The sequence below is a fragment of the Populus alba genome, chromosome 15, assembly GCF_005239225.2.
Source record: "Populus alba chromosome 15, ASM523922v2, whole genome shotgun sequence".
In the NCBI taxonomy this organism is placed as follows: domain Eukaryota; kingdom Viridiplantae; phylum Streptophyta; class Magnoliopsida; order Malpighiales; family Salicaceae; genus Populus; species Populus alba.
In genome coordinates this window covers 7977930-8003625 of record NC_133298.1, presented here as the reverse complement: position 1 = coordinate 8003625, position 25696 = coordinate 7977930, and the positions used below count along the sequence as shown (strand labels likewise).

Sequence of the window (25696 nt, the reverse complement as noted above, 5' to 3'; positions counted from 1 at the left end):
ACTTTATTGAGGCGCATATTGAATTTTAAATCATCATCACTTATTGCATAAACTAAAAACCCCCAGCTACCTAGAAAAGTTGAACACAAAAACATCTTTGTACCAGATATAACCATTTTCTTCATATGGTTAATACGAACGCGTACATTGACAGTGGTTTCCTAATTTTTATTTTGACCCCAATTTACATGGAAACTTCCACTGTTGCCATACATTGAAGATTTCCTAACTCTTACATTACAAAATACAAAGATCTAAACCCTCGAGAACGAAGAATGATTTGATTGAGGGGCAAAATGATTTGATTGAGTGGTCTTGCTACGCTTTAGACGCTTCTGTCGATATCTCCAATAAACTTGAATGCGGGTAGCAGCAAGGGCTCTCCAGTAGGGAGATTGATACCTGTCAGAAGGCAAAACAAAGTCAAGTGAAAGAGCTTGCTGTTTTAAGAGTGCATTTTGCAAACATTGATTTAATGTACCATATGTATCCCCTTGAGTTTTAACTCAGAAGCAAAATCATATCTATTCAATATTTTACTCGAAGCAAATCTTTGATAATAACTCAAATGACATGCACAAGTAATGCTAAATGCACCCTAAAGAACTCAACCTTCAGAATTTACATACAGAGAAGTCCATCACATATGTATAGTAAAACTTGTCACTGTCTATGCAGCATGTTCAGCACTATATTTATCCTCAAATCACAACTTCGCCGGAAGTTAAAAAGCCACCACCACAAGTTGCCTGACTAGTATTGGCTTTACCCTATAATCCTTGTATGAAGCATGCAGTATTGGCTACCACAAACAAGATCAAAGTTTTTCTGACAGGTAACTTTAGAATCCTTGCATCAAGACTCTAATTCACAACCGCAGGTGGAACTTTAGAACCATGACTGGTAAGTTATTCTGACAATTAACTTTACAATCCTAGTGTGAAGACACCTTCAAGGCCTGTGAATGTAAAACCATGACCACTGCTGAAATAACACCTTCGCTGAAACTTGAAGCCACTAACATAAGCACTTTACTTGTTTTAACTTCATGGATTTTTTTATGCGGCTTAATCGACTCTTCTTGAGAGGAAAGGGTTTGTTTTCATTCACTTTCAAATATTTTTAAATTAGATACCCTCTCACTAAAGAATGTGTTTACAAAACCAAAATAATCAACCAGATCAAACTCAAAAATAGCATCCCTACTCTCATTCCTGTTTCGAAGTCCATGGCCCCTAATGCATACCCATAACTATTGTCATTGCTTCCCATATACCCATGAAATCTTCTTGAATAAATTCATCATAAGGCATCTCTAAGATAAGTTCATCAACATACGCAAAAAGAAATTTTAAAAAATGATACCATCCTTCAATCCCTTCTGTGCATGCATAAGCCGAAAAAGATGTTAATTTCTCCTTCTGAAAGTGGTGCTCGGACAAGGTTATCCCATTTTCTATTCTGTTGATCCCTGTGACTTCTTTTAAGCTCATATTCAACTATTATTTCCACTCCATTTTTTGTTATTAATCCCTCTATGCCCAGAAGTATATGACTCATGTCCACAATCTCCTGAGCAATATATCCAAGATTATGATTTAGATCCTAGATCCATAACAATGACACTGGAATGCACAAAAAAAATTGTATCTTGTTATTATTAAAAATATTATTCTCTCTCTTTTTTTTTTATTTTTTTTTGTGAATGTGTTGTTGAAATGAAATTATATGATATGAAATTTTAATATTATTCAAGTTTTTTTTTTTTTTTTTTCATAGTAGGTATTTCTCAAGGGAAAAGATGAAAAGCTTGCAATATAATTGACATGCATTGTTTTACAGCATAACAAAGTCAAACTGATACACTTACTAAAGCATATGCAAAAAGATATAAATTGGCATCGGAATAACCTTATGGCTCCTTGGACAAGGGGATTCCGCAAGTGTCTTGCAAAAAGGCTGGTGACTTGTTCAAGGTCAGCAGCACTGAGTGAAAATGCTTCTACATTTGCTAAGCATCTTACTGTCCTGCTGCTAATCAAACGCTGTCCAGAAATCTTGATTTTCCTTCCATCTGCACCAGGAAGCAAAAAAAACCATGTTCATGCTCTTATGGTGTGACAGAAGCCATTGGAAGTTTAGCTAGCGGGTAACTTAAACCAGTCAGTAATGAAGTGAAATAAGAATCAATATATTTTTAAGAATAATAATATACCTTTGGACACTGAACTATGCTCAAGAAACCATGTGAGAAGTTCCTCACCACAAACATTCCCTTCAGATAATTCTACCACCGTCCCATCATGTCCGATGCTTTCCAATTTTCCACGCACAATAAAAACCATCTTCTCAACCAGACCACCAACACAAAAAACTTCACTTCCCTTGATGTATATTTTCTGTTTTAATTTCTCACAAACCGCATCCAAGACATGTTCATCCATCAGGTGAAAAATCCATACCTGCAAAATGTTAAATGTAAATACATAGTAAATTTATTGAAAATTCATGATTATTTTAAATAACAAAATCTATGGTATTGCTCTTTGATTGGAATGAGCTATGGAGTTTGAACGCTATCTCACAGTCAAATTAAATTGGGTAGTTACAAGCCTCAAGGATCTGAAGTAATCAATGGGCATGCAATATGTAGCAAAGCAATTTTATTAGACCCAGATATTTTGTATCTTACTTTCTTGACGAATTTGAAGAGGTGTCTTCTAATATCCCTCTGGAGGTCCTCAGGCAGATTCTCCAAAAGCATTTCTTCATTTACCCCTCTAGTAGAAGCCCAATGATACCGTTCAGCTTCTATCACTCTCCTACATGCATTTTCAGCAGTTATTAGATCCATGAAACATATGCTCAAGAAGACAACCATACATAGAAGTAAATCGTTACAAGTGCACCACAACGAGGAAGAAAATATTATAGATGGAAATGCATAGAAACAATAAAAAGGGATAGCAATATGCAAGTCATAGAAAAAGAACATTTGCCAGGACATAAACAAGGGTTTTGAATCGAGTTTGGTTGCACTATATAAAGGAGTTCAATGACAGGGGTTCACTCATTGTGCACTTTGCCTTGAAATTGTATGCAATTACATTAAATTTCAACACTAATCCTTCAAGTCAGAAATATATGATAAAAGAGGAAATGTGTGTGATAGATAGAGAGGATTACCAGAAAAAAAAAAAAAAAAAAAAGAAAGAAAGAAAGAAAGAAGGAAAGGTATATAGAGAGAGATGAGAAATTAAAATTAATGGCACACCTTCTTAGCTCTACCGGCAAGCGCCGATGTTTCATCCACTGATCAACATCGCGTCGCCTTAGTGACATTTCTGACCTCCTAGAAGAGAGAACAATAAATAGTTGTTATGTAATGATTAGGCAAACAAATGACATTCTAGTCTACTCGCAAATAACAAATTAGGAATAGAAAACTAATTGGTTAACATGAATTGCATCATAATGGCACCTTATCAAAAGTGACACATAGGTTTACAATGTTTTCTTCTCAAGATGCAATCGAAATAGACTTTGATGACTTTGATCTCATTTCTCACATATCACTTCCATCTTTGGAGATTTAAATTAAAATATTGAACTTACATTCATCAAGATTAATTGTGTTGAGTACCCAATTGGTGTAAGCCTATTCTTTAATCGATTCAACAACTAAACTTGATGTGATGTGAAGTGATGTCAAAAGAGTAGCCGACTAGAATAAGATAAAACATCACAAAGAACTACAAGTACTTATGAATAAGTTTTTCATTGAAACTATAGAGATTAATCAACATATCAAAGTTGACTTTTATGGCATAGGCAAGAACAACAATATTTTTCCTCCATCCTACAACTTGACTTATGATAACTATTATAATATCTAATGAGGTGACCATAAGACAAATTCAGAAGAGTGTATGTAAAACACATAGATATAAATAAATCTATAGATAGATCTAATTACCCAGATTGGATTATATTTATTTGATACATTGTTGTCAAAATAATAATAAAGATGATGACATCACTTCAAGTTTCAATGCGCATATCATGGATAAAAAACCATACTATTGGAAACTAAGAATCTTGAAATTTCTATTCAATAAATTTAGCAATTCTACATTAAAATAGGATTCACTCATTGATAACACGAGCCAATCACATAAGTGATGAAAATTTTAGAAGGAACCGTACCATGCACTCTCTAGATTATCCAAACAGAATTTCATTTTTGTTGATAGCTTCTATTATTCAAAGTCTCTTGTTAAAATAGTGGACTTTGCATCAGATGCTTTCTTTATGAAGAGTCGGAGTTGAAGCTTGGTGGAGTTACTTTGGTATTGGTTAATCACACTACCTCAGGTTACTCTTTTTTTTTTCTTAGGAAAAAAAATTGTATAAGATGCATCTAAAACCCATGAAAGAGTTTTAAGAAATGTAATTAAAAAATATCTTTAAATCTTAACTCAGGATAATCACAACATACCCAAGCACAAGCTATAAATTTTTTCCTCGCTAGAAGCACCATTTAACATTCTCAATTTAACCTAGACCATCCATGCTTTCAAATAAGAACACTATTGAAACAGATTAACAAGAATATTGATTTCACCAACAAACATTTAACCAAAAAAAACTACATCCCAACCAAGGGCTTTTGCATGATATTTAAGAAGAAAATTTTAAAAATAAATTATACCTCCTACCGAGAGCCTGAAGAAAGTTCTGCATATTTCCTATGAGAAAAGCAAAGAGCAAGAGGCCAATTCCAATTATTGCCATGGTAAAGAGGATTTCCCAAACAAAATAGCTTGGTATTTGGTTTCCAGCGAGAGTACTGATTTGCTACACAAAGTAAGATAAAAAAATTATATATATATATATATATATGTCAACAAGAAATATAGAGTATTATAGTTCGTGCTAATATTGACACAACTATAATGATTGGAAAAAGAAATATAATGACTTATTTTTAAAATCAAGCAGGTATGTGGCATAAAATATAAGAGTTATGAAGAAGTACCCTAAGAAATCAAGGGTTTTAAGATAAGCAGGATTAAAATGGACTGTATTGTAATTTAGGCAACACTCGCCAGATAAAAAAAAGAGATGTCATTCTACAACATAGAACTAAGAAATTCTGTATCCATAAAGAATTTTTAATAACCATTCAATTGACCAACACTTATCACATAACTTGTTGTAGCCAACAGCACCTCTGTACCTTTGGTTTAAGTAAACTCTCTCCTCCAAATTAAAATAAGAACATATGGTTTCATGAAAGTCATATTCAGCATGCTCAAAATCCAAGTACAGTGACATGCCAACATGATTGATAAGTACATCCACACGCTTTATGATTTAGCTAGGAATATCCTTAAGCAACATGATTCTGCGGATGGCATTGGGAGATTCAATCTCCATCTTTGGACATATTGAATTCTTTTATGGCAACGGACTTTCCATGATTTGTATGGTTCGAATGGCTGATTTTCAGCCGATAAAGCGTGACAGTCTCTATATAAAAAAGCAACTCTCACAAAGAAAGATTGAGACCAAAACCGTCTTTGACAAACACACCTTCAAGTGGCAAGTTTGCACACCTTTAAATGGCAAGTTTTATATTCCTTACTCTAGAGAAAATTTCCAATCAATTCATAATGGATAGAGGATAAGGTAAGAATGTTGTCCATAAGATATCATGGATCACATACCTGGAATCCCCAAAATAATGAATATGTGTATCTGGTGATGATATTTTCCCCGGTGAGATTGACTGCCTGGACATAGATTCCATAAGAAAAACCATCCGGAGTAAAACAAGCACTGGCTTTAGCATTGTTTATCCATTTTTTTCCAGTTTTGATTTGGCTCATGCTGTCCAACAGCATTCTTATGTCGACCACAATCTATAAACTTCTTGCACTCTTCTAAATAACTAGAAACATGGCAGGCATCACGAAGACATTGATTTACCCTCTGTTAAAAGATTATGAGAATCTTTTGAGTACCATTATAATATGAAACTACTTGTAGATATTCGCTAAATTAACCAAAAGAAGAAGGCAAGCAAGATGTCAACGAAAGCAAACTAACCATAACAAGATAATATAAGAAGACAACATACAAACCATGCCAGGATAACATAAAAAGATAAATATAGTGTCATGAGTAAACCAAAAAATATTTAGGAGTTTGTTTTACTGACTTCAAGAGCACAAATATTGCTCAAGAACTAAATCTTCCATGTAGGAGTTTTAAGAAATTCAGTCATTACAAGAATTACACATTGAAACTCGCATATATGGGAAGGGCATATGCAGATGAGTAGAGATACATGCTACAAAATGTATGGAACAAGTCTTAAAATCATTATAAAAAATAGACTTGAAATCTGAGCAATAACAGCAGCAGGAGAAACTTGGAAGGATTATGATCAGGTCTTGCTTTTGAAACTAGTTTAATATACTTTAGTTGAAAGCAATTATGATTTCATTATATTATAATTCAAATCAAAAGCAGAATGATGCAATATTTCCTTACTTCAGAGGTTATGAACTTTAAATTGAATTATGACTTCATTTCTTGAATAGGAGAGGGTGAAACTAACGAAAAAAAAATGTATCATTAACAGTTCAGCCACTCTATATTTCTCTAACAATGAAAACTGGAATAGTAACAGAGTTTATAAAAGTTTTTGAATATTCAAATGACAAGAAAAATGCTGAAAGAAATAAAGCTCTACCAGCATATTTAAGCATATAATGACTTCTACTCACCTGCAACCCCAAGAGATACCAACACGACCCAATGATATGGCCAGACAACACAAAGGTGAAAAGATTTATAAAGAAGTTTGCCGAAGCTGTCTCAAATATGAAGCCATTTGGAGACTGACCAATCAGAAGAGGAATAAACCTAAACAACCTTGGAATGTACTGGACAAGAATAGCTGCCCGTAAAAGATTCTTGGCATCGTTTGTTTTGAAGGAATCCAATCCTTTTGGTATGAGTGCTAGCACAATGATCTGCACGTGATTACCAAGAATATGGTATCAGATGCAGGTTTAAATTTATGTTTGACACGTTAATCAAATACTAGAAAGATCATAAATTTATATTGGACACAACTAGCCAAATACTAGAAGATTACAGTGTAAATTTCATGCAACAAGAAATTCTATACAAGCAATCGCTAGTTATTTCTTTTTCAGTATATGTAACAAGAAATTCCGGATGATTTATACTTCCATCGACCTCCAGCTCCTAACTCCAGCTAGTCACTTTGGTCACTCTAGTCAACTGTACTTGTAAAGCCAAGGCTCACCAAACAAGGATTGTATGTTTATTTGGAGGTATTTCATATTTGTTGTTGTTTGGTAAAGGGAATGGAGAAGACTTTAAGGATCTATTCCTTACATTTCAAAGCAACTGAGGCAAGACAGGGTAACTTTTGGCCTCTGTACGGTGTACTGCTTCAAGGGCAGAAGGGTTGCTTTAATATTGAGTGAACTTTAGAAGCTCTCTTCACATGAATTTGGTGACTTTTTCCTTGTTAATTGCCAGTTAACTAGGAATGCTTTCCTTAAATAATCACATTAAAGTCTGTTTAGTTCTACTCACACCACTAGAAGTTTATCAATAATGCAAACCATCATTTCAAAGTAATTTCCTTCCATTCACATTACAACAACAACAACAACCAAGCCTCGACCCCAAACTAGTTGGGGTTGGCTAAATTGATCCTTTCACGCCATTCCACTAGATCATATTTCCTTCCATTCATGTTAAATTCATTATTTTATTTATCTTGATTTAACTTTTTGGAGTTAGATATTTATTTATGCTTTTTGTTTTTTATCAGGGATGTAAATGCACATTGAGTGTCACTAAGGATAGTCACTTCTAAAGTGATTGTCCAGATGCTCTCCAAATCTCATTATAGGCAAGACAGGCACACATATCTCCATTTATGGAACTTGAGATACATATATATGACTGCCAATGAGATTAGTAGAGTGTTCGGAAAGTCACTATCATAGCAATGCTCATTACATATTAGAGGCTGCAGCACTTGACACTTCACTTTTGTTGATTCATATCTACGCCCACCATTTTCAAGTTCTTGCAAAACTTGATTTCCAATTGTGGACATTATTTATCCTCTACATATCATGCAATCAGACTCAGACTTGCTTGAACTAACTTGGGCACAAGGCCCAGGGACATCCTTGTGCTCGCTAGAATCCAAATTACATAATGAAAAGTAATTAATTTCCACATCCTCAGCTAGGTTCAGAACACTGATAATTAGATAACTAACTATTCAAACATAAGAATATAGATGCCACATATTGATTTTTAAGCAAATTTCAGAAGGCGAATAGTTTCAATTCCTTAACAGCCTTTTCTTTTAAGAACATCTCACAACAGACTCGACACCAATCTCAGAAGAAGGATATGCTAGACAAAGAATGAATAACAAACCTGTGGAAGTGGTAATACCACAAATAAGTCAATAAAAAAACATCCTCGGAGATAGTGCTTAGCAATTTTCTTTGGATGGTCAACTAACTCTCCAGCACCAACCACTCTAGATTCAGGAGCTACATAAGCTAATCTAAACTGCAGAAAATAAATGAAGAGAATATTAATTGATTAATTACCTATTTAAAACAGTTTCCATATAATAGCTCAAGACAAAGGCACTGGAATTTGACATTCATACTGAACTAATTAGAAGAACACAAATACAAGCTCATCATTTTTATTAGGAGTTTTTTTCTCCTTCTGTCATTGGATATGCCAATACAGGTTTTGGTCACCTTTGAATTTTGATATGACATGTCGTAAAAGGTTCTGTGATCATAGAAAGAAAGTGCTCTTCTAAAATTTCACCAAATCCTTTTAGCCTTAATTGTGTTAGGTGGTGTGTTACATAGGTTGATTGTATGGCTGAAGTTACTACAAAGCCTACAATAAGTAACCTCTAAGGTATTTATAAATGAGAGATAACTTTTAGTTATAATAGAGATGACAAGTATAACAACATCAAGAATGAAAGAAACCAACAAAAATTAATGTTCAGAGGCGTTGTGTACCTGAAGAAATATGTTCAGTAAGTAGATTGCATCAGTCAAGCACCTAAAAGACACAACTGCTTTAGTCATTCCCCAATCAATGACTATGCACTTTTCTTTCTGCACCCAAAAGACAAAATCATAAATCCAAAAACAATACAATCTAAAGTAATGAACTGGGGATAATATTATATACAATACCTAAATAACAAAGCATTGTAAACCAAAATGAGATAAAGTGTATAAACTAGAACGGCAGCTTTGAGCATTATTATGAGAGCTCGTCCTAAACAGTCATGCGAGGAATCTGGGAGTTCTATATTAATCCATGTGAAATCACAGACAGCAAAAGACCTTATCATGAAACCTCTCAGAAATACAATATCCAAGATTAGAACACACTGAATCGAAAACCCTAAAACAAGGAGTCTGAATGCAAAACTCAATAGTATGTCAAGAAAAATCTCATATCCTCGCAAGAAAAAAGAAGTAGAAAAAAAATCTATGCATTATACACCACACAAACCTACTCAAAAAATACTAAAAGCATGATTATTGAGCTATATGCAAGTGCGCAATCTGTGAACTTCATAATTTTGATTCCATGCTAACTATAAATTATGGAAATATAAACAAATCAACAACACCTGTTTCACTGCCAGCAAGATGAAAAACAAGGGGTCAACAAAAATTGCCACCAAGCAAGAAATGACAAAAAACTTGTTCCACTTCTGAACAACTTTCGCATGAGGATTCATAACTCCAGGAATATATGAGTTTATAGCATTATTGAATCTCCTTGCCCAACCTTTAGCATCTCCATAGAGAACACTATGAAACTGCAAGAAGTACAAAAAGTTGCATGAAGGCCCATAAAATTATTATAATTGGTAATAACTAAGAAATGGAGACTAATTATAAATAAAGCAATGATCTAGTAATGGGTCAATGCACTGTAATATTGAAAATAAGAATATATGCCACTCACAGAATACTGAATATTGTTTCCCACTGGTAAAATTAGAAAAGATACACAATTCACAGGCAATTGGAATGTAATTTTTTCAGGTAGATATTGTTGATTTTATTTTTATTTAAGCTCTTGAATATATGTTTAAGTTTCTAACATATCCTTCTGACAAGATTTTTGGTCCAAGCCATCAAAATTTTGCTTATGATTATTTTTTATTTCCAAAATGCCCTTACAAGCTAGGCAAATGGAAGGCTTTCATGTGCAGATAAGTGACTAATTCTAATGTTTAGCCTCAAAATCTTGCCAAAAGGGTAGGTTAAAAACTTCAGGTATATTCAAGAATAAAATTGGCTCAATTAGAGAAATAAGGATAGATTGTAGAATTTCTTTATTACAGAAGGACAATTTGAGTCATTAATCTAATTTTTAAATGCACAAAAAACTTCACTTCTATAAATAAAGCCAGCAAGTGCAGAAATAAGATTCATTAAATGTTTCAGTACCATTATTGTTACAGTAGTAAGGTCCATGAAAAATGCTACTAGGGTGTTGCAATCTCAAAAAAAATAAGCAATCAATTATGTTGATTCTCGAATTCAACCGAGGTATAAAGAGATGGAAATCAAATGATGAGCTATACTGACTAGGTCGATAACAATAGTCATCATCAAACCAAACTAGTGATGAGGAAAAACATGGATATATGATAGAAATATCCAAAGTAACCAAGTAAAAATATTTGTAACAAAATAGGCACTTAGATCTGAAGTCTAAATCCTAAATCCAAATAGAAACTGGTTCCCCATGATCATATAACTGAGGGCAACAAGTAGCAGCTGTAAAAATTCAGGATAAAATGACAGAAATTCCCAAAGCTATAAGGTTTTTTCTATTAGAACAAAAACATACCTTTGAATCAAATATACTGGAAGTTTTTGCATGTCTTTGCTGTGAAGCTCTAGAATGGTAATATGATGGGCATGTTGTGCAGTAAGGATCATTGCACATGCCTAGTTGCCCAGACCTCATTAAATGGGCATTTGTAGCAGTATACTTGTCATCCCAGTCATTCTTATCCATTCCATTAAGAGACGGATATTTTTCTGGCTTGCGCTCCACCATTTTGCGAGCTGTTACACCATGATTTGCCAGAAACACATTTTCAGTGTTACGGTTGATATATAATGGACCACTCATCTCTACCAGTGGCGCTTTTCTTGCACTACGCAGTGGACCAGTAAAGCCAACAAGGTTGGTTTCAGAACCATAGGACTCCATGGAATCCAAAGGAATGGAAGTTGATGCACTTTGAGTCCTGGAAAGAAATGGCCGAAATCGAGAATCCACATTTTCATCCACTGACTTTGGATGTGCATCTGACAGCATTGGAATATCATCTTTTTCATGGTTAGCCATTTCTTATTAGCAGGACCTTCACAAGGAACAGAAAATGAAGTCAATATTCAATACACATAAATGCGTGTGTAATAACAGAATGAAAATTCAATGAGGAATCACACTAAACTATTTTGATTAACATGAACAGGTACCCAAAATGTGGGAGAAGAAAAATAAGAAATGCAGGTGAAACATCACATGCTCCAATGCAAGTAATGATTTGATGAATGCATAAAAACAGCTCATTCAAGCCCGATACATCACAGCAGAAAAATTATAGTTTAGCTTAGTTCCCATGCTTATAACCTTTAATGAAAGAACAGTTCAGCTCACTGAATTCAAGCTCAAAAGGTTACAGTTAAGCAGCACAGTACTAACCAAATTTGAGTGGTTCAAGCTACTAGCACTTGATGTATCAAAAACTGCTAACTGAATCAATTTCTTAATGTATATGCTGGAACTTCTTTAGTTAATGATTTATACCAACAAGCAACCTATCTTCAGAATACTTCAATTTTCTTGCGCAGTTGAGATATTAATTTCTACACTGCAATGTTCCTAGAATGGTTAACATCTTTTCAGGCAACATTAGGGAACGCTTTCAGCACTAGAGCCATTCACTGTTTATTTCTGTCACAAAAGAGTTCTGAACAAGCCATATTAATCTCATTATAATTGCCATAATTTTATACTCTCACTAAGTCACTCAATCCAGAATCAACCTAGTGCTAATCCTAATGATAATCTGCAGCTAATTGCCCCTTAAATCCTGATTCACCATGTAGGTTACACAGATAGCTGATTCTATGTTGTGGAAAAAGATCATGAGCCAAAAGAACTTCTAGCAGACTGTCTTTAATTCTTACCCATATTACTAAGGAGTTGTGAGCTGAGAACTCAAAGACCAAGTTCAAAATGGCATTACTAAGCAAAGCATAACAATTCAGAAATTTATTAGCTACCTTTACACATTGGTGCGTTTTGAAAAACAGCTCATAACAAGAACAAGAATACCCAAATTTGACTTTGAAGAAGCAAAATCAACAACTTTGATACAGAATCATTAAAGAACAGCAAAGGGTTATAGTAACTTTTACGCTAAATTATTGAAACCCAATTAAGAACTAAGAGGACAAAAACGAAAAATAAAAAGAAAAGAAAAACGTAAGTTCAAAAAAGGCACAAACCTGCTGTAACTTGAAGCAAAGAAAACCCAACTCTACAGACTTACAAGCAGCATCATCTAGCAACTAGCGAGGCAATGCAAGCTTGATAGAGCAGAACAGAGAGAAAGAAAAGAAAGAAGGAGAGAGTGCCACGAGACTTTGTACAGAGAGAGTGAAGACTTTGAAAAGTCAAGTCGTTTGCATGGTGGCGTGTCAAGGGCAGAGGGAGGACTTTAGGCCCCCATTTTACAAGGCACGAAAATACAAAAGAATTTATTGAACTTTCCTCCCACTTGCCATTGCTGTTTTCCTCATCTGTGCATTGAAGTAATCCAAAAATATAAATAAAAATAAAATTTTTTTTTTTTTTTTTTCTAAAACACAGTCTAGTGGCAAAATAATAAACATTATCTTACTCGTTTGCCTCAGTAATGAAACTTCTTACTCCCTCCCTGCCAAAACTAGGGGCATTAAAAAATACCATTTCAATGCTATTTATATTATTTAACTTGATTTAATTGTTAAAGTTAAATAATATAGATATTATAAGTAATAATAAATTAAAAAATCTAAAAAATATATATTATATATTGAATAGTATATTGAGATTTTTAAAATTAAATTCAGTTTAATTTGTATATCTTATCATAACAAACTTAATTTTTCACCGTAAATGTATTAATTATAAATTATTATTTTTATTGCTTATAGTAAGATTTAGGCTAACTTATTGAGTCTAGATTTTAGTTTTAATAATATAACTCGACTTGTAGATATTTATAATACTTATAAAAAACTTTAGTTAAATTCAATATATAAGCTAAAAAAATAAAAATATTAAATATAATTATACAATTTTATTTTCTTAGTTGACTCTTGAAATAATAACGTTGACGGGTCTATATTCTCATCGTCAAGGCTTGCACCAAGGGAGGGTTTATCTTTCCTTCATTAAAAGGAAGCCACGTATTAACGTTACGAACGATGTGAGAGGTGGGCTTAATAACTTCTTACATGAAATATAAACAAATTGATTGATAGCTCCTCGTGATCTCCTCTAGATAAATATGAACAAAAAAACAGAGAGAGGGGGGGGGGGGACAAGTGCAAAAAATAATTTAAAAAAAAAAACCCAAAAAAGTGGCCACAAAAAAGGGAAATAAAAAAAGAAAAAGGGAAAAAAGTGCAAAAAAATTAAAAGTAAAATAAAAAAGTGAATAAAAAAAAAAAAAAGAATGGGTTGTAGATTACTATTGTAATCTACAGTATATTGGGTGTGGGTAAATAGAGAATTCTCCCACATCCTTTAATTTATTACTTATAGATTGAAATCTCTTAATGATTTTCTTTTGATAAATATGAAAAAAAAAATTATGACAAAAGTATCTTTAGATCATTAAGACTTTCATATTTATTTGATATATTTTTTCAAGACAATTTTAAAGATGCACTTCTTGTATAGAATGAACATGCTTTAAATAATTTAATAAATTTTAAAAAATATTTTACTTTAAAATTTAAACTTAAAAAGCAAACAATAAATCATATATATATTAAAAACAGCAATGCGTCAGAATCTAATATTAATGTGATTTATTCAATTGAACTTGTGGGAAATAGTTTCTTTTCTCAATGAAGATTGTTGAAAATATAAATCTTGAACTACATAATTGTAATTGAACATTTTACCTTAAATAAGCCAGGGATTTTATTTTATACAATATGGGTATTTTAATGCTAATTTAAACTAGATCCTTTCTTGAATGATTTTAAAAACATATTTTATATGTTAAATATATTCAAACAAATTTAATTAAAAACAATTTGATAGTAACCTTAAGAATTGATCATAAGAAATTAATGAAATAATTATTCTTAATCATTTTAGAAATCTATTGAAATTAATCATATCTATTTTTAGTAGGTACTAGATACGGGCCTGCACTACGATGCGGGTCTGTATTTTTCTTTGCGTAAAAAACAATGTCTAGATATTGCAGGCAGGTCTCCAAAAAATAAAAAAGAACTTGAGTTATAGACCTTATCGGGTTTAACAAGTTTGTTTTACTTTAATTAAATGATAAAAAAAAAATGACAAAGATAGCAAACAAATAAGATTAAAAAAAAATACCATGATAAACTAGAAAAAAAACTTCTAGAAATATGCAATTGTATAAAAAGATTGAGTCAATTCAAGATAGTGTGATAAAAATATAAACTGGATAATCAGGGGCAAGCCTACTCGTATTAACCTGTAAAACTCATGGCCCGGATTATAAGATCAGGTTAACTTGGAAAAAAAATTGAAGAAAACCATAAAGTCTATTTTATTTCAAAAAAAATGTTGAACAATGAAATCAGAAAAAAAAAAAAAAAAGGACAATAGATCACATTAACTTTTCAAACTCATAACTCGGGTCATTAGGCTAAAAGTACTATATATAAGAAAATAGTGAAACTTAATCCCCAAGAAAGCTAATGTTAAAGAATGAGTTATCATTATTATTACAAAAATTATTATTATTATTATTATTATTATTATTATTACTACTAGTATTATCACAACTATTACTATTATTACTAATTAATATTATTACACTATTACTATTACTATTATTGTTATTATTGCTAATAGTATTATAATTATTACTGTTGTTGTTGTTGGCGGTATTATTATTATTATTATTAGCATGTGTTCTCATTGTTAGGTATACACTAATAAACTTCATTAACACTGAATGAGAACACCATTAGAACTAGCAAAATACTTGGTCACGACTAACAAGGTTAACCAATGGATTTCCTGACTTACCAACAATACTAGGTACACTTTGATAAATTTATATTACTACTCACAACTAACTAGGTTTTGATACTATCTGGAAGCTAGATAGGATTTTGAAAATAATATAGCTAAAATTATTATTATTATTATTATTATTATTTAGAACAAAATATAGAGACATAAAATATTTTATTAAAAAGAGAAACTTATTACATTATGGTTAAGACCATTACAAACGTTATCATTTTTTAAGGTTTTAAACTGAAATCAACTCTAAGAAACACACACACACTTCATAATATAACATTACATATGTATAGTTGAACACATAGACTTGAAACATAATTGAAACTTGCTTGAATTCTGAAATCATCATGGATGACTTTTGTTGACTTAGACATTTTACCAAGTGGAAAGGAATCGCTAAACATGAAAGTTAATGTTGATAATTGTCTTCCATATGATAAATAATGTTGTCTTTTGAGAATAAGAATCTTGAAATTATTGTTGAAGTTTTATTGGTTTGTCTAGGTGGATGTTGACATCATGGGTAATATCAAAGATGAAATTGAATTAATGAACTATCTGATGAGTCTAAAGGTTATATAGTTACTTTATATTTTAGGATTATAATTTGAATCTTCATTGGCTAGGGTAGTATTTTCTTCTTCATCAAAGAAACTTGAAATCTATGACAAGGGTTCTTGAAGTTTCTTTTTGTATTTAGATTTAGAACTAAAAGATACAAGGTCAACTTGAATTTTGCTTTTTGATGTTAAAAATATATATTAGACAAGAGATGGGGATAATGATATAGGTTGGTCTTGGGAAGACTGTAGCCATGATTGAACTGCCTGATAACAAGCTTAGTTTATATATATTGAATTTGAGCCACCATTTTACCTTGATATCTCTTATGAGATTTGGGAAGCAACCAACTTCTTCATCTACATTATGTATTATTATGAATTTCTAGCATAAAATCTAAAAGACTTCAAAGGTGGAGACAAAGTGTGAGGATACAAGAATATATTTTGAAAGTTTCTTTGATGCAAATAGATTCAAATCTTTTGAGGTAGAATTCCATTTATTGGAGAAAAGTATTGCCATTATTTATTTGAAAACTATGATGGAAAATTCTTTGGACAACTTTTATCAAAATGAATAAACCAACAATGATAATAGTTTTTTAGGTAAAGAGTATTGAACCATACTTGTTGATAGTAAAGATAACTAAATTTAAGAGGTTGAAAGTTTTGAGAAAATCTATTTTGAGTATAAGGATTTTGGTTTTAATCTTGATAGGTTAAAACCTATAAAATATTTGTTTTTGAATATGCAATTCTAGAAAATTTACATGTATCATGAGTATGAGTTATCTTGACCAAGTTAGTGTCAATCAAGATGAATTCATAAAATTGTCTAGTCTTTTGCAAATTTTCTAGGGCAAACTGGAATTGAAGAGGAAAATACAAGAGATGATTTTATTAGGATATTCATTATAAAATTTATTTTCTATTGGGCATATATACATATTCCACTTTCTCGATTTATATGGATTAATAAGTTTCTTTTAAGAAGATTTTAATGGAGTGTTTGAAATGGGTTTTTGTGATGGGGGTTTGCGAAGCTTAAGAATAGTTTAAAGATAAGGTAGGAGGACTATAGTTTTTAACAAGATTGAAAACTAGTTAGTTCAGGTAAAAGTTGGTCTCACGAAGAGGGGCCTGACTTGGATTAAATTAATAGACTTATGGTTGAGTTAACTAATCTTGAAAGGGTTATGACATATAATGTTTTAGTTTTCTTGATAGGTGTGCCCATTTTAAACCTTGTGAAAATTTTTCTGAGAAAAAATCTGGAGAAGAATTAGTTTCACCTTTAATAAATTCATTTTTAAAATCAAAGTTTGAAAGTATAGTTGCATTTTGGAATTTAATATAATTAGGCTAGTCTTTAGTTGATGGATTGTACCTAAGCTTTATCTGGTGACTAGATGTTTGCCTAAAAATAAGTTTCTTAAAAAATAAGGGATTTCCTGATGTTTAAGTCAACAAAATATACTAAAGAAATAATATGGAAAGAGAAGAATAATAAAGGCGAAGAAAATGCATAATTTTAACATGTACGTGATTGTATGGGCTAATGTTGTATGATGTAGAGTTTGTATTGGCTTACAATGGGTTGTAAATTTCTTGGCTTTCAATGAAGTAGCTTTGGCTTTTAATGGCTTAGTATATCTCTGAGAATGGTTGGCTTTGTATGGTGAGATTGTATGGAGAATTAGCTCCAACTTGCTTACATGTAATTGAGTGAATTTATAGACCTAGTCCTTTAACTTTGTTCGTGAAGATTGAGATGTCATTGGTTGAGAAGTTGGTGCTCACCATAGATTATGAAATTAAAAATCTATCAAAAGAGAAAATAATGCTTGTTAATGCTATCAAATGCTTTTCGTATAGGAAAAAGGCATTCGCTAGCTATGGGAGGCATTGATTATTGTGGCATGTCATGTTTTTTATGCCTTGTCATCATTGGTAGAAATGTTGGTGATGATCAATGCCCCTAACGTAGAAGATGATGTTCGCTCTGTATAAAAAAAAAATAACATTATATGTATGAAAAGTTTGTGTTTTGACTCCTATAATCCTAAAATAATGCATAGAGATATGTCCCAGGGTAGGATTGGATAGATTGAGTGTTAGGTATCGTTGAGTGTCGATGTTAGGCTGAAATTCTAATTGTTTGGGCTAACCTAAATGACTAGAAAAGATCCAGCAATTTAGATCTGGCCTAAAAGGCTAATATTAATTGGTTTATCTTGTTGATATATTTTTTTTATATATATAGTACTAGAGATGTCATTATTAACACTTGGATGTAACTTTAGCATCTCTTTCTTTCTTTCTTTTTTCCCTTTCCTTACTTGGAAATTATGCCATGTTTTATGTTAGGTGTACACAAAAACATGCATGGGATGGTTTTTGAGGAGTGCATGTTTTGCATGCTGGAAGGAAAACGCATGCATGCTAGCCCTTCTCCAAGCCTAGGACTTTAAGTTTTTTGGGCTAAATATAGCGTACCAAGACAATTAGCCTTCTAAATAATTAAAAATTAAAAAATAAATTAATAATCATTTAATTTTATTATTGTATTTATGCAATTAATATGATAAGATTCATATAGTAAAAGTTTGAGTTCTCCAAATATTAGTATTTGTTTATTTTGTAATCATTCTTGGTGCTTAAGATTGCACATTGATAATACAAACTCCCTTCCTCACCTTTAATTTGATTCATTTCCACTGATTTTCCCTTATTTTTTAAAAAAATCTATTAAGTGTTTGTATATATGACATTAAGTGGCTTTATAAGCAAAATTAACTAACACTACTATTAATGAATAATTCATATTCCAGATTAATTATTAACCTGCATTGGACATGCATGAATGCCATTAATATTTATCTTTGATAAATATACAAAATATTTTTTTCTCTACAAATCTTGTTAAATATTATTCTTGTCCAAGTAAGATTATTGGTCATTTTACCCTATAAAATATAAACATTATTTTTTTATATTGATTTAATGATTTTTTATGATATTTACCTATCGTTTTAGGAATACAGTACAATAAACTTGGCTATTCTTTGGTCCATTAATGAAAACCCTTCCAACCATTGGGTTAGATCTGCATTCATGATAAACTCGTTAATATACTTTGCATGTTATGTACATTGCATATACTTTAAAGAAAACCTCAATTTAATCTCTAACCTTAATACTCACTCTCAATTTAGTCTCAATCTTTAATTTCAACCTAAGAAAAAAATGGAATTAACTTTGTGAGATTTCAAGAGTTTATAAATTGTCTTTTTATAGGGTGGTGATACCAGGATGATATGAAATTAAAAAGAAATATGTTACTTACATAAATGATAGTTTATGTTCACCAATCTAAGGTACAAAACCAAAAAGATATAGATGTGAATAACTCACAACTCTAAACATATAAATGAAATCACCATTTTAGAGATACAAAGTTAAGGGAATAAGTTTACCACTTACAAAGAAGATATAGAATTTGATAGGTTCCTAAAAGGCCAAATCAAATATTTCAATTCAAAATTAGCCAAAAGATCTCCAGTACATAGTTTGAATAAAAAATATATACTTTGAACAACCCTTCAAGTCTAGAGAAACACTAAAGGGATTTTTTAAGATTATGGTAGCAGTTGCGATTTAAAGTATTTTTTGCTTAGAAATACATCAAAATGATGTTTTTTTTTTGTTTTTCTTAAATAATTTTTTAGATCAACACATCAAAATGATCTGAGGGAACGTGATTTCAACTGCATTCCTAAACAGCTTCTAAGATAGCAATATTAAGATCAAAATAAATGAGTTTGATATAAAACTAGAAAAATATTAACTAGCATATGTTTTTTACTTCCTAGAAACACAAACATAAACATAGAAACTAAAATAATCATAACTTTTTATAGAAAATTCCATTGCATGCGTGGTTGGACAATGTGAAAATATCACATTCTGAACTTGAAAACTGCATATGATAAGATTATTTTTCCCATGCATTGAAGACATAAAAAATTAGGATCAAATTTAGCTTGTAGTTTGACATTAAACTTCATTAAGAACTTTACTCATTTGCATATCCAACTTAAACTCAAATAGCCTAACATCAGTAGAACCATTTTAGGACACTCCTATGTTAGACAGGAGAAGAGCCTATATGTTATTTGTCTTCTAAAATCATATGACACATGAACTAGTAAACCCTAATTACCTAGGAATGTTAACCTTAGATATTGACCATAAAACATCTTTGTACAAGAAATAAAAATTTTCTTCACATGGTTAATATGAACTCATACATTAATAATAACTGTGTTACTTTGGTTTCCTAATTCATATGTTGATCTTTGTTATACCAATTGTCTAGACCCAAAATCACCTAAAAATTGATATAGAGATTTCAAAAATTACCATTAGAGTTTAGTTTGATCAAAAGACCAAAAAATTAAGGGAAAAAAATGATATAACAATAGTTTATGTAACAACAACAACTCCTTCACATAGACACAAAAATAGCAACATAAACACCTTCATAAAAATAATGATAGACTTTTGTAATAGCAAAAACTGCTTCATATCAACACTATATAACAACAACAAAAACCAATAAGTTTTTTTCCAGTAGTGGTACCAATGAACAAACCTCAAAACGCAGCAGCAGCAACTCCAAAACATAAGAATTTTAATGTACTTTAACGATAAAAAATAGAGACCAAAATCAACAAAGTTACAAAAAAAAATTAGGACCTTATAAAACAGAAAAATAATATCCAAAACACAATATAAATTAGCCTCTAATAGAGATAGAAAAGAGTTTTCAATCATAATTTCAGATAACTTTGTTCAACTGACCATTATATGTTTTCATGGTCATTATGATTATTAAAGCATATTAATGAAGATTTTTTAATGTTTAAGGATTAATGACAAATTATTTTTTTAAGGAGTAATTAAACCACCATCTGGATTAACAATAATAAATTTGCAAAAACTAGAAATAGAAGGATAACAATTAAGAGATTGCAAGTCAAAAATTTATATTTTCTAATAGTTTGATTGATTAATCTTGAAAACCACTCTTTGTAACAAAACTGGTAAGGATATTTAGGATTTTATGGAGAAAAAAAAGTATCAAGAAACAACAAGAGCGAAAAGCTAGCAACTTCAAGCACTTCAAATGAAATTTAAATTGCTTAGAATAAATATGTAAGAGTGAGTCACATACTATTTTTCATGAAGGATAATGAAAGAAAATTAGTGTCATGAAATGATTCATTAAAGATGTCTATTAAGCCAATTACAAGGTCAATGGCTAAGAGGGTTAAAGAGGTAATTTTGGCCATAATTTTCCTAATATACAGTTTTATGCATAACTTTCAATCCAAACATTATTTTGAGTTGAAATTTTACCAGGATATTTTAGAGGCCTTATTTTATGTAGGATTAAAATTTCATAGCAATCTAGGTTCGGGAATATCTTGTAATAAAAACCAAAATATTTTTTTTTTCAAGAATTATATTATTTTCTTAGCTGGTTTAAGGTTATATTTCTTTATATGTTGTAGATTTCCTATAATGGAAAAGATTCCAAATTAGCATGGGATTTTATAGGTGGCAGATCTCTAATGAGCATGAGATATTATGATTAGTAGTTTAGGAGTTTTATTAACTAGCTTACAAGGCAAAATTTTCATAATTTGCAAGGAAACATAAAGTTAATAGCTTCTGAATTTGACAAGGATATATAGTCTGCTACTTATTTATTATACAAAGAATCATAGTCAATTATTCAAAATATTTTTATAAAGAGTTACAACATTTAATGTTTAACAAGTATACTTGTGACAACTTGGTTAATTTCATTAGTTTTGATTGTTTACTTATTTTATAAACTTATTAGTTATTTTAATTAGGTCTTAATATCATTTTATTAGTCCATTAGGATTAAGCTTATTTTGACACTATAAATATTTTTTTTAAGAATTACAATTCAGATTGGATTATTATTGATTTTTTCCTGACTTTTGTTTGCTTCTATGAAGATTACTCATACATATTGGCTCTTCATTGAATTATCATGAATTTATTAAAGATCAATTGTCTTTGTGGTATATTTTTTTGTACTTTCAATTCACGATTCCTTATATTTTTTGGTTGGGGCATTCATTCCAATATCTTTGATACCTTGATTCAAGTAATAATTGTGTCGTGTTTTTGCTATCTTTAAATTTGATTTTAGTTTTCTTGTGTTGTTATTTCTTGAATGTAGGTTTTAGGGTTCTTACCTTTCGATTTTGCATCATTTGATATTAGAGCAAGAATTTAAAATTAGGCTAATTTTAAATTCTTTCAAGCTTCCATATTAGTTTTTACTGTTTTCTTACATCTTATTGTTGTGGCTGAATACAATTTTTTTAATAAAAAAATTGCACCTTATGGAATTTGCTGCAAATCAAAAGTTACAAAATTTTGAATTTAGGACTTAAAGAAAATACACCACAATCTGATATTTCTTAGGGGGTATTGGGTATCTAAGTTTTGATAATTGATTTAGGGGTTATTTGAACACATAAGTTTGGGTAATTCTAAATTGCAAAATTAGTTTCTTTGGTGTCATTTTGCATCACCTAAAATTTCTTTGTTATGCTATTATTATTTTGGGCTAAATTAATAGTCTATTGATAGTTTTAGGTTTCTTAGAGTTTCTAAATTACATCTTATTCTAAATTATTTTTGCTTTCATATTAATTTTTGTGTTCGTATTGTTTCTGCTGTTATTTTATTTATATTCATAACTCATTTTATTGCCATTTTTTTCCTTGATTCTTTGATTCCAAACAATCTAAGGTTGATATTACAACTTATTCTCTTTATTTGTTTAGGATTAATTTCTTAAAGAACTGACAAGGATAGCACGATAGGTAAAGACAAAAATATAAGCATATTATTGTGAAAAGTTATATTTGAGTGAAACATGTGTGGAGTGACATCTATTTAATTGCAAACAAGTGAGAGAGTGAGTCATGATATATTTTCTTACTATCAATGTGATTTTTAGATTTCGATGATATCTTTCAAATGCGATACATCACCACTAAAAAAAAGGGATAATCAAATTTTTATGATTCAAGCTAAGCTATAACTAAGAGGACAAAGTTAAGGTTTGGAGAGGTTTTTGACAAGCTAGAGAGGTATGAGTCCGTTATTGGTAATATGCGAAATAGATCAAATTGTAAGGATCCTAACATTAAAAGGCTAGAAAAGTGAGCTATATCACTTATAAATGAGCTTGTTGACGAGAATGAAGAGGGAAAATCTAAAGATGGTGACCATGCATCAATTGGTCAAGGGGTAGATTTTGGAAACCTAAAAACCAAAGAGACAAAGGTTTTTTACAAGATGATCAATTCGACTATAAAGGTGCAGGTAGAGATCTTGGTTACCGTGATTATTTGGATAGAAACTTGGGAGTATCAATATTAAAATTCTAGCGTTTTTAAGGAGTAATGATCTCAAGGCTTATTTAGAATGGAAAAATAAAGGTTGAGATGATATTTGATTGTCATTACTATTTAAAGGAGAAAAAGGTAAAACTCATTGTTATTAAATTTACTAATTATGTTATAATATGTTAGAATCAACTTGTTTTGAGTAAGATAAGAAACCATGAGAGACTTGTTGATACTTGATAATAGATGAAAGCAATCATGAGAAAGAGATGTTCTAGAACACTACTACCAAGAATTATATCACAGGTTGCAAAGTTTAACTCAAGGATTTAAAAGTGTTGAAGATTATCATAAAGAGATAAAAATTGTTATGATTCGAGTTAATATAGTACATGATAGAGAAGAAACTATGGCTAGGTTTATAAATGGTCTGAATCGTGATATAATAAATATAGTTGAGTCACAACATTATATAAAGTTAAAAGATGTAATCCATATAGCCATGAAAAGGCAACTTAAAAGAAAAGGAAATACATAACAAGTTGTTAATTTAGTTTTTTCATCATGGAGACTGAATTATAAGATAAATAAGGTTGCCTAAACCAGGTCAATTATGGGTGCTAAAATCAAACCTTCTAAGGCAAAGAAAAATTCACTACTAATTCTAAAGGTAAATCTGATACTCAACTGACTCATAATTAAGATATAAAGTATTTTAGGTGTATGAGATTTGCGATTTGAACACATAGTTTCTTAATGTCCAAATAAAAGAGCTATAATTTTAAAGAATCACAATAATATTGAGATCGAGAGTGACAACATTGATGATGAGATGTTGTAACTTTTGATTAGATTATTATTGATTTTTTTTCGTAACTTTTGTTTGCTTGTGTGAGAATTACTCATACCTATTGGTTCTTCGTTGAACTATCTTGAACTTATCAAATATTAACTATCTTTGTGGCATTTTTCCTTATACTTTCAATTCACGATTCCTTATAATTATTGTGTTGGAGTCTTCATTCCAATAACTTTAATGCCTTGTTTCAGGCAATCATTTTGTTAAGTTTTCTCTATCCTTAAATATGAGTTTAGCTTTCTTTCTTAGATTGCTCTTTTTTATGTGTGGGTTCTTATATTCTTACTCTCAAGGTTCACATCAAATAAAAATCATTAATAAGATGCAAATTCATAGCGATAAAATAGATAATCTAACCATCATTGAGAAGATTCTTCGATCATTGACTCCAAAACTCAATTTTGTTGTGTGTTCAACAGAAAAATCTAAGAATATTTATTAACTCTTTATTAATAAATTGCAAAGTTGAATCAACAAGACAAGGAACATGCATTACAAGTTTCATTTAATAATTTTTACTCTACCTTATATAAAGGTGTCTAAGGAAGTACAAACAACGATAATCATAGATTTTTATATCATACTTTTAAAGAATCAATATTCTAGTTCTTTTATAATAATAATAATAAAAAGATTTAAAAACAATCATTCAACTTTTTATAAGCCTACGTCAATGAAATATGAACATTATATCAATGAACAAATTAAAAATTGAATGTTTAAAGTGTAACAAATATGATTATATCAATGATGGTATAAAATCTAATTTTATTGAAATAGAAGATAACACATTTTGTTTTTATGACCTGCTATAGGAATGAAAAAAAATCACCAAGATTTATGGTTCTTAGACAATGTCTATATCAATTACATGAGTGAAGATAAGTTAGTTTTCTTTAATTTAGTTGAATCTTATCAAAATTTTGAGGTTGTTGGGTTTCAATGCTGGCTTTACAAGCTTTACCTAAAAGCACTTTTAAATATATTTTTAAACTTAATTCAAGAGCTATTTCATGGTATTTTAAAAAACAATCAATCATGAAAGCTAATTTTTTGGCCTTGACTTCAAGTGTTTTTTTTTTTTGAGAAGTATATGGTTTCATTAAACGCCATAGCCTGGCGAGACAAAAAATTACAAAGCCTGCCGCATAAATTGGTTAAAGTGAGTTTATTTCCTATATTTTTTTTTTTTTGGTAACCCGGGGTGTCCGGGCCAGCTTACGCGCACCACGACTATTCCCCGGGCCCACTGAACATCCTGCAAGCCCAGTAGGCAGGTAAGGCACCGCGGGGGTGACAGGCTGGTACTCTTGAGGATCGAACCCAGGACCTTCGCAAAGACAAGCTTTGCTGTTGACCAATGGGCTAGACCC

The 25696-nt window shown here is 30.9% G+C and overlaps 2 protein-coding genes across 2 annotated transcripts in view; both read right to left on the bottom strand.

The window, feature by feature from the left end:
- LOC118050936 (probable cyclic nucleotide-gated ion channel 20, chloroplastic) overlaps window positions 1-12793 on the bottom strand; it is a 37663-nt gene extending 24870 nt beyond the window's left edge. The window contains exon 1 of the mRNA XM_035061405.2: window positions 12654-12793. The gene's annotated coding sequence lies outside the window, so the exon portion shown is untranslated. The remainder of the gene's footprint in view (window positions 1-12653) is intronic.
- LOC140954639 (probable cyclic nucleotide-gated ion channel 20, chloroplastic) lies at window positions 80-12793 on the bottom strand. The gene is given in 14 exon segments (XM_073404972.1): window positions 80-402; window positions 1912-2074; window positions 2216-2462; window positions 2693-2822; window positions 3275-3352; window positions 4712-4857; window positions 5730-5915; window positions 5917-5994; window positions 6795-7043; window positions 8503-8640; window positions 9117-9215; window positions 9743-9934; window positions 10978-11500; window positions 12654-12793. Coding segments are annotated over 13 exon segments (2361 nt in total). The 5' UTR covers window positions 11485-11500; window positions 12654-12793; the 3' UTR covers window positions 80-254.
- Window positions 12794-25696: the final 12903 nt, after the last annotated feature.